This window comes from Lathyrus oleraceus, chromosome 1, assembly GCF_024323335.1.
Source record: "Lathyrus oleraceus cultivar Zhongwan6 chromosome 1, CAAS_Psat_ZW6_1.0, whole genome shotgun sequence".
Lineage (NCBI taxonomy): Eukaryota > Viridiplantae > Streptophyta > Magnoliopsida > Fabales > Fabaceae > Lathyrus > Lathyrus oleraceus.
Window position 1 is genome coordinate 91,423,731 of NC_066579.1, and position 11,414 is coordinate 91,435,144.

At 37.2% G+C, this 11,414-nt stretch overlaps 2 protein-coding genes across 2 annotated transcripts in view; both read right to left on the minus strand.

The window, feature by feature from the left end:
- Window positions 1-1,739, minus strand: part of LOC127118298 (uncharacterized) — a 2,966-nt gene extending 1,227 nt beyond the window's left edge. Inside the window, exons 1-2 of the mRNA XM_051048477.1 lie at window positions 1,549-1,739; window positions 1,308-1,420 (exon numbers count right to left, since the gene is read on the minus strand). Of these exons, the coding sequence (XP_050904434.1) occupies window positions 1,308-1,420; window positions 1,549-1,624 (189 nt within the window). The 5' untranslated portion in view covers window positions 1,625-1,739. The remainder of the gene's footprint in view (window positions 1-1,307; window positions 1,421-1,548) is intronic.
- Window positions 1,740-10,425: 8,686 nt separating this feature from the next.
- On the minus strand, window positions 10,426-11,133 carry LOC127115466 (uncharacterized; the record flags this gene model as incomplete). Its single annotated transcript, XM_051047005.1, has 1 exon — window positions 10,426-11,133. A coding segment is annotated over exon 1 (708 nt), but the record flags the coding sequence as incomplete, so codon positions are not given.
- Window positions 11,134-11,414: the final 281 nt, after the last annotated feature.

The following is an 11,414-nucleotide window of genomic DNA, read 5'->3' on the forward strand; positions in this document are numbered from 1 at the left end:
CTAATGATAATGTAATTTTTAAAGAAATTTCTTTCTAACATTTGGATTTATTGTTGCCAACAAATGTTTCATAACTGATTTTACCTTGTTTTCAGTTTCATAGTTTTGAATAAGAAATGATTTCAAAGTTCAAACAACATTAGAGTTTTTCAGTTTCCTATAAAAAAACAAAGTGATACTTTAATAATTAAATGTATAAAAAGGGAAATGAAAACAGCGAATAGAAATAAAAATCATACAGACGTTTAGGGGCATTTACTTTATGAAAACATTTCCAATTTCATTTTCATCTTTTTTTGTATGTCGGTGGCTGTAATGGTATTTCGTTATGTATTTTTCTTTTTAATTGTGAGAGAAGATGAAAGCTAACTAGAGAGAATGCATTTCCAGAAACACTGAAAACAATGTTTTAACATTTTACAAAATTTTCAGAAATATGTAATCTATTTTCATAATGCATTTTCAAAAACTCCCACAATGTCTTCTATAAGGTTAATTTTATCAATGGAAATGAAAAAAAGAAACACCTCGGGTCCTTAAATTTTCATATTCGAGAACCTAAAGCTTTTTTCCTCCTTTTTGTCCCACAAAAATAAGACTATGAAAAATTGAAAATTAAATTCCAGTATATGTTTAGTTCACTTTCATCATCCATACACCATACATTTCTATGTTCGATAAACAAAGTTTGATTACAAATATAAGGAGAGTAGTCTAAAGAAAAAGGGCTTAAAACATCAGGAATCTATAAATCATCTAGTTATGGTAAGGTGGATTTTCTTTTTCTTTGCTAATGGGTTATGTTTCTTAGAACAATACTAGGCATTGATCATCTAAAATCAGCTCAGTTTTCACCATCTGATTACAGCTTATCTTACTTCTTTTCACCTCACTTCACAACATATGGAAGGTGATGATATTCTAAGGGATGTGTATATCAAGCATTACCCTCTTTCTAATACCACTAAAATGCTAACAAATTACCTCTTAGGAATGACTTATTTGAAATTATCCACTACCATAAACACCAGCGAGACTGTTTGGAGAGCTTGTGGAAATAAACAACTTTATGACATGTCCATAAGTTATTTACAACTTATTTCCATAAGCCCGACAAAATAGCTTATTTAAACAACTTATAACTAATTAGAACACAATTTGATTTTATATTATCTTTTGTTATATGAATAACTTATAAATAAAATAAGCACTTACATGATAAGCTCTAAATTAAGCTACTTAACCGAACATGTCATTATTAGTTTATGAAATCAATGAAAATAAAAAGAGTGGAATTTGAAAGTAACCTCATCCCATTTAGTTTGAAGTTCCAAAAGCTCTTGACAATATTGAAGACATTCAGCATGGTATGCAGCAGCTAAGTCTTTGATCAAAGCCTTTCTTTTGATGATACCGACCACTTCAACAATAAAAATAATCATAATTGCAATGTATCAAATCGAAACCCTAAATTCAGTGAAGTTCAATGTGCGAGAAAATAAAATTGGAAAATTGAATAGAGAATTGAAAAGGAAGAAGGAGAGGTACTTCGACTGGGATCAAATGGTAACGGGGGATCGGAAGGTTGAGGGAGGTTCTGTTGTTCTTCGTTTTGTTCCGCCATGGATGATGCTTCTGCGACTTCTACTGCACGTTGTAGTCATCGTTGTTGTTTCTTCGTATAGAGTGGGCTCTCTTTTGGGCTTTTCTAAATTGGGTTGAGATGCATTTAACTTGACACCCCACTTGAATCTAACACCTAAATATTGGCGTTACTATTACATTAATGATCTTACTAATTTTATTTTATTTTTAATTTTATATTGCGTTATCGGAAGTTTTGAGAAAATATAGAAAATTTCGAAAAAAATATCGTATTTTAAAAATTTCCAGTACAAAATACTTGAATTTTTGAAAAAAAATTGAAAAATTTTAATTTTTTAAAATTTTTTATTGGAAATTTCGAAATTTTTGATAAGCTATAGAACATTTCGAAATTTTCGGTAAACCACCTAACTTTTCGAAAATTCTGGTAAAATACATGAAAATTCTGTACCAGAAATTTTAAAATGAACTATCGAAAATTTGATATGTTACTTGAAATTTCATTTGCATTTTTAACTCAAATTTTTGTGTGGATAGTTTGAGAATTATGAAAATATGTGAGGGTGTCAGATTTAATCGTGATGGTGACAAGTTAATTCCTATGGGATTTGGAAATACAACAAGTTGGGTTTCAATATCTTTGTTTATTTTTGTTAGAGATAATTTTTACACCCTGCTTTGCAAAACTGCCGAATTCCAATAAAGAAAAAACACCTTTAGATGAGGAAATCTGAAAAGAAGAAAACAGATAAATCTACCTGGCACCCCATACCTGTACTTGCCCTCTCACATATTTTATTGATATCAAAACTGCTTCTTATTATCCAGCTCTCTCAAGTGCAACATTTTGTGCTCTCTAAAAACATGTAACACGCGAAAAATTTGGTAGTTGTATTAAAAATCTGGTACTTATATTAAGAATCTGGTATGTGTTCTTTATGAATTATTCAAAATATCTGGTGCGTAATTTAGGTTTACAGGGAATTTCAAAAATATGGTATACTGGATATTTTCTCCACCCCTAAAAATCTGGTAGCTACATTTTTGTACGGTTATGATTGCACTGGCATTTTTGTAGGATTGTGATTGCACTGTCACTTTTGTATGGTCCATAATGATTTAAAACATGTATAAATATGCCTAATATATTGTTAACAAAAACGACCCAAGAGCACTTGGATGAGATGGCGAGGGTTTCTTCCACCTTAATCAATGGTCTAATATTCGAATACAATATTGTGCACACATTAGTGTTAAATCTCTTGAGGGAGAGTTTTGCCGCCTATTATGGTCCTACACGACTCGAGGGTTAGTCTTTGTAGTTGCACATAGAGGATATGTAACACCCTTCTAAAATACCCCAATTATTTAATAACAACAACAAATATATATCAGAGTAATCATGCACCAAGGGTGTCACACAACATTTCACACCATAAAAACTGTCATGCTCTTTATTTAATCAAAATAAACATTTTTGTTTGCAAAATTCGCAGCGGATATAAATTATGTCAACCATTCCAAACATATAACATATTACATATAAAAGTTCAACCACCAACAATAAAACAATTAAAACATCCCGTCCCGATGTTACATCTATCAGAGCACGACCCACTACGTAGACTACACTAGACTCCAGGCACTAGCTTCTACTCAATCACTACTCGTTACCTGAAAAATAGTTGTAAGGGTGAGTTCCTCAATCGATATAACAACCATTATAAATTATCATGTTATGTTAAGTAAATTTACACGTTAATCACCCTAATCATATCATGCATTCAGTAACGGCACATCAACTCAAATATCATACTCAATAACAACGTAAAATGCAACTCAACAACAACATAAAATGCAACTCAAATGAGACTCGACTCGTCATGCATGTGGTACCATTCGGAGTAAAACTCCCAACTTAAAATCATTGCCATTTTAGTGGGCATCAAGGCATAAGCCTTCAACTTTCAACTTAAAATTTTGCCAATCCAGGCCAACGTGGTGTGAGCAAAGCTCCATAATTTGCCAATACAGGCCAACGTGGTGTGAGCAAAGCTCCGACTCTATGCATATGAATGTATATGGCATGTACGACTTGCAATTTCAACAACATAATAATAACAGCAACACAACAGCTTTTTCAACAAAACAACTTATAATCAACTTTGGCTCATCAGCCTACAACTCAGTATTTTCAACAAAACAACTTATAATCAATTTTGGCTCATCAAGCCTACAACTCAATATTTTCAACAAAACAACTTATAATCAATTTTGGCTCATCAAGCCTACAACTCAATATTTTCAACAACTTTAACACGACTTATCAACATATTTGCATCAACTCTTCATCACATGACCCAACAAAATTACTCATCATAATTAACTACAATAGGCCACTCACCAATTGAGTTCACAACATAAAAATTAACAATTTTTCCACACTGCAACAGTGTTAACCGGTTAACGCCCTGGGTTAACCGGTTAACGCAGGACAAAATACATTTTCTGGCAACACGCAACAGTGTTAACCGGTTAACTCCCTGGGTTAACCGGTTAACGCAGGCAAAACAGCACATTTTCACAATTATAACAGTGTTAACCGGTTAACACCCTGGGTTAACCGGTTAACGCAGGCGAAACAGCAGTTCCTGCGCTAACACAAGGCAGAATGCAGAGTTTCCGCATTTTCCGCCGTTGGAGGACTTCCGGACCTCCGATTCAACTTCCGTAAAAAGCTATACGCTCAGAAATTCACAATACACTCAAACACAAATTCAATTTCAGCTTTAATACAACTTATTCAACATAATTTCTCAGCATTCTAAATCCCAATTAGGGTCAATCGACGGCTTATCACTACCCATTACATGTTAATCGATAATACCCATTAAACGACGATAAACCCCCCTTACCTTAACAATCCGGCAACTCTTCGAGCTTCAAGCTTTTCCGTTCTCCAACCTTTGCTCTACAGCTCTTTGCCCTTTTCCTCTTCTCTGCAGCTTCTCAGTTTTCACGTAAAAACCTTTTCCAAAAAATGAAAACCTTTTCTCTTATTCCACTTATATATTTTCCAATAATAATTATTATTCCAAAATAATAATAATAATCCAATAATTCAATTTATTTAATTAAATTATTAAATATATTATTAACTTAATTAAATAATTCTTTTACTTTATTTGGGGTGTTACAACTCTCCCCCACTAAAAGAGTTTTCGTCCTCGAAAACATACCTCAAACAAATAACTCTGGATAGGACTCCTGCATCTGACTCTCCAGTTCCCAAGTCACATTGCCACCTGCTGGTCCTCCCCAAGCTACCTTCACTAAGGCAATCTCTTTACCCCGCAACTGCTTCAACTCTCGATCCTCGATCCTCATAGGCGATGTTTCAACAGTCAGGTTATCTCTCACCTGTACATCATCCACTTGGACTACATGCGACGGATCATGAATGTACCTCCTCAACTGAGACACATGAAAAACCTCATGCAAATTCGCAAGTGACGGCGGTAAAGCGATACGATAGGCTACCTCTCCTATCCTCTCTAAAATCTGATAAGGACCAATAAATCGAGGTGTCAACTTCTTTGACTTCAAAGCTCGACCAACCCCAGTTATCGGAGTAACACGAAGAAACACGTGATCTCCCTCTCGGAATTCAAGTGATTTCCTCCTCCTATCATGATAACTCTTCTGACGACTCTGAGCAATTCTCATCTTCTCCTGAATCATCTTAATCTTTTCTGTAGTCTGTTGAACAATCTCCGGTCCAACCACAGCACTCTCACCGGACTCATACCAACATAAAGGAGTCCGACATCTCCTACCATACAAAGCTTCAAACGGCGCCATACCAATGCTCGAATGAAAACTATTGTTGTAGGTAAACTCAATCAAAGGTAAATAACAATCCCAAGCACCTCCCTTTTCCAAAACGCAAGCTCTCAAAAGATCCTCTAATGACTGAATCGTCCTCTCAGTCTGACCATCAGTCTGCGGGTGATATGCAGAGCTCAATCTAAGTTTAGTTCCCAAAGCTTTCTGCAAACCTTCCCAGAATTTCGATGTAAATCTAGGATCTCTGTCTGAAACAATACTCGACGGAATACCATGCAAACTTACAATCTTCTCAATATACAACTCGGCTAATCTCTCTAACGGATAATCCATTCTGATCGGAATGAAATGAGCCGACTTCGTCAATCTGTCAACAATCACCCAAATAGCTTCAAAATTCTTACTTGTCCTCGGTAAACCAGAAACAAAATCCATACTGATACTATCCCACTTCCACTCTGGAATAGCCAACGGTTGCATTAGCCCAGACGGCTTCTGATGCTCAACCTTTGACTTCTGGCAAGTCAAACAAGAATAAACAAAACTCGCAATTTCTCTTTTCATTCCCGGCCACCAAAATAACTTTTTCAAATCATGATACATCTTCGTAGCTCCAGGATGAATACTCAACCCACTACGATGTCCTTCCTCAAGAATACTCTTCTTAAGCTCGGTAACATCCGGAATACACACCCGACTACCAAACTTCAAAATACCATTCTCATCAACTCTGAATTCGCCACCTTGACCTTGATTCACTAGAGTCAACTTATCAACCAAAAGCATATCAGATTTCTGACCCTCTCTGATCTCATCCAGAATACCACTTGTCAACTTCAACATTCCCAATTTAACACTATTGTGAGTACTCTCACACACCAAACTCAAGTCTCTAAACTGTTCAATTAAATCCAATTCCTTAACCATTAACATAGACATATGTAATGATTTCCGACTCAATGCATCAGCCACTACGTTTGCTTTACCCGGATGGTAATTCAACCCAAAGTCATAATCCTTCATAAACTCTAACCATCTTCTCTGCCTCATATTCAGCTCTTTCTGATCAAACAAATACTTTAAACTTTTGTGGTCACTGAAAACCTCAAATCTTGACCCGTACAAGTAATGTCTCCATAACTTCAGAACAAACACCACAGCTGCCAACTCTAAATCGTGCGTCGGATAGTTCCTCTCATGAACCCTCAGCTGTCTTGAAGCATAAGCTATAACCTGCTTATTCTGCATCAACACGCCACCCAAACCCAACAATGAAGCATCGCAATAAACTTCAAATGATTCCGACGAACTCGGTAATATCAGAATAGGAGCAGTAGTCAACCTTCTCTTTAGCTCTTGGAAACCTTCTTCACATTTTGAGTCCCAAACAAACGCTTGCCCCTTTCTAGTCAACATCGTCAACGGTAACGCCAACTTAGAAAATCCCTCAATGAACTTCCTATAATAACCAGCCAAACCAAGAAAACTTCGAATCTCAGCAACAGACTTCGGAGCTTCCCACTTAGATACCGCTTCTATCTTAGAAGGATCAACAGCCACACCACCTCTTGAAATCACATGACCAAGAAAACTTACCTCTCCTAACCAAAATTCGCACTTGGACAATTTAGCAAATAACTTCTTTTCTCGTAGGACTTCTAAAACCACTCTCAAATGTTCAGCATGCTCTTCTTCAGATTTCGAATACACCAAAATATCATCAATAAACACCACAACAAACTTGTCTAGGTACGGATGGAAAATCCTATTCATATACTCCATAAATACTCCAGGTGCATTAGTCACACCAAAAGGCATTACAGAATACTCATAATGTCCATACCTTGTTCTGAAAGCAGTCTTCTGAATATCCTCTGTTTTCACACGGATCTGATGATACCCAGATCTCAAATCTATTTTACTGAACACACTTGCACCAACCAACTGATCCATCAAATCATCAATCCTCGGCAAAGGATACCGATTCTTGATCGTCACTTTATTCAGTTGCCTGTAGTCCACACACAACCTCATAGTACCTTCTTTCTTCTTAACCAACAGCACTGGTGCACCCCACGGTGACACACTCGGACGAATAAATTTCTTATCCAATAGATCTTCCAACTGACTCTTCAATTCAGTTAACTCAACAGCAGACATACGGTACGGAGCCATCGATATCGGCCTAGTACCAGGTACCAAGTCAATAGAGAACTCCACTTCACGCTCTGGCGGCAATTCATTCACTTCTTCCGGAAACACATCAGGAAAATCACATGTAACACCCTTCTAAAATACCCCAAATATTTCAATTAAAATAGCAACATATCAATCAGAGTAATTATGCCCCGAAGGGTGTCACACAATCATTTCACAACCATCATCAGAATATCCTGTCATGCTCATTTATTTAATCCAAATTATAAAGTATCTGCATAATACGCAGCGGATAAAATCAATTCAATTATTCACATCATGTAACATATTACATGCAAAATGGTTCACAACCAATCAATAAAATATTCAAACATCCCTTCCCGATGTTACATCTATCAGAGCATGACCCACTAGGAGACTACACTAGACTCCAAGCACTAGCTCCTATTCAACTCACTGCTCGTTACCTGAAAAATAGGTGTAAGGGTGAGTTCCTCAATCAATATAATAAGCATTATACAACATTATGTAATGTTAAGTAACTAACGCATCAAATCACTCTAACCAGACTACACACTCAATAACGGCAATATCAATTCAAACATCATATTCAATACCAATACAACTCATATTCATACTCAATATCAACACAAACACACGTATAATATTGGAATACATCCATTCATATTATACGCCATACACATATTATGCAATGAGACTCCATGCATGCGGTACCGACTATTTGTGAACATATAGTTCACCTCACCGTCCAAATCCAGGCACGGCTACCAAGTCCAACTAGTCCCACTCATTTGAGACCTAGTGACTCACTCACTAATTCCTCACCACGGGAATTAGCTACCACCCCTCAAGGGCTATGCTATGCACGCTAATTCACCTAGCATGCAAACATCGACAACAATCCATAATGACTAACTCACTAATTCCTCACAATGGGAATTAGCTACCACCATAAAGGCCACAATATGCATGCTAATCACCTAGCCATGCTACATCATCAACAACAATTCAAGAATAGACATATGCTCACACTCTAAGCCATAAAACAGTCTATTCACAAGTGCACACATAACTGATACATTCACAGCATCATGCATACCATCACACATCATCAGTATATTATCACATAAGCATATCATATCATGCCACATAATCAAAAACAGTATTAGCACACTCTACTAGTGCCTATACTACTCAAGACCCAACAAAACAACAACAACATTACCACGATATCACATCTGGGAGTTTAAAACGCGAAATCTGCCCTTCAAACTGATATGGCGAACGCCATTAGGCTAATGGCGAACGCCATTAGCGTTACACGCTCTCATTCTGGAAAAACTGTCTGTCAAACTGATATGGCGAACGCCATTAGGCTAATGGCGAACGCCATTAGCGTTAAACGCTCTTATTCTGAAAAAAAACCCAAACGGCGAACGCCGAAGGCATAATGGCGAACGTCATTTGGCTGTTATGTGCATAGATGTTAAATTTCTACGAATTCCCTTTCAATTATCATCTAATTTCATTCATCCACTGGCTGTTATGTGCATAGATGTTAAATTTCTACGAATTCCCTTTCAATTATCATCTAATTTCATTCATCCACTGGCTCACAAATTCATCATACAACAATCCAATCAGAGATAAAACAATGGTTATCACTACCCAGTACATATTATCATATAATACCCTTTAACCGATGATAAACCCCCCTTACCTGAGTTAATCCGGCAAATCTCAAGCTTCAAGCTCTTCTCTTCTCCAACCTTCTTCCTCTTGCTCTGCCTTTGCCCTTTTCCTCTTTCACGATCGCTTCTCTGTTTTTCACGTAAAAACCTTTTTACTCCAAAATGGGACTTTTTCCTTAATTCCAACTTATATATATTTTCCAATAAATAATTATCCCAATAATTATTATTCCAAAATAATAGTAATAATAATCCCAAATTCCAATTATTCAATTAAATTAATAAAAAAAATATTAATTTAAATTAAATAATTATCTTATTTTAATTGGGGTGTTACATCACACACCACAGCTAGATCGCAAATCATCAGTTTATCTTTAGCCTCCAAAGTCGCTAACAGCATAAACAACTCTGCCCCATCAGCTACTTCCTCATCCACTTGTCTCGCTGATAGAAACAAACTCTTTCCTTCCTCACTCTCAGGAAATATCACAGTCTTATCAAAACAATTGATAGAAACTCGGTTAAACACCAACCAGTTCATACCCAGAATAACATCAATCTGCACTAGTGGAAGACACACTAGGTCCATCCCAAAGTCCCTACCAAAAATACTCAAAGGACAATTTAAACAAACCGAAGTAGTAGTCACTGAACCCTTCGCAGGAGTATCAATTACCATACTACCAAACATCTCAGATATCTCTAACTTAAGTTTCACAGCACAATCCAAAGATATAAAGGAATGAGTCGCACCTGTGTCAATAATAGCTACAAGAGGAAAGCCATTAATATAACACGTACCTCGGATAAGTCTGTCCTCACTGGAGGTTTGAGTTCCGGTCAATGCGAACACCCTTCCAGTCTGAGATTTCTTTGGCTTCTGACACTGGCTTCCAATATGCCCTTCTTCGCCACAATTAAAACAAATCACTTCCTTGTGCTTGCAATCAGCTATTGCATGGCCAATCTTACCACAGCGAAAACACCTCTTTACTTCAGCAGTGCATACATTACTCTTATGACCAGCCTGACCACACTTGAAGCAAACTATACCAGTAGGAGCACCTCCCCCACTAGCTCTCTGAGCCGGAGCAGCTCTTTGTCTCCCTTTTCCAGCTGGAACATCATACGGCTTGCCACGGCTTTGATGTTGCTTGCCTCTGCGGTCACTGACAATCTTGTAATGAGCATTATTGTCTTCTTCAAATATCCTGCAGCTATCAACCAAATCGGTAAAAATGCGTATCTTCTGATACCCAACAGCCCTCTTAATTTCAGAGCGCAATCCGTTCTCAAACTTGATGCACTTCGAAAATTCAGCACCACCACCAGTGTAATGAGGATAAAATTTGGACAACTCCACAAATTTCGCAGCATAATCAGTGACAGACATGTTTCCTTGCTTCAGCTCAAGGAATTCAATTTCCTTCTTACCACGGACATCTTCCGGATAATACTTCCTCAGAAATTCCCTACGGAATACATCCCAAGTAATGACTTCACCTGCCACGGTCAACCTCTCGTGAGTCTCTAGCCACCAGTCATCAGCTTCGACTGCTAGCATGTGAGTACCATACCGAACCTTCTGAGCTGGAGTGCAATCCATAACACGGAAGATTCTCTCAATCTCTTTCAACCATCCCAAGGCTGCATCTGGATCATGCTTCCCTTTAAACACTGGCGGATTCTCTCTCTGAAAAGTCGCCAAGCTACGTGACCCAGCATCACCACCAGCATTTGGCAAGTTCTGCACCGCTTGTGCCATTGCTTGCATTGCGGCAGCCATTGCAGCGTCATTCCTTCCAGCCATTTCAACTTATCAATACAACACAACTTAACGTTAGATTAATAACAATTACACAATTGTTAGACAGTAACGACACGACAACTGGCCGGACAGACCAACCAGGCTCTGATACCACTAATGTAACACCCTTCTAAAATACCCCAATTATTTAATAACAACAACAAATATATATCAGAGTAATCATGCACCAAGGGTGTCACACAACATTTCACACCATAAAAACTGTCATGCTCTTTATTTAATCAAAATAAACATTTTTGTTTGCAAAATTCGCAGCGGATATA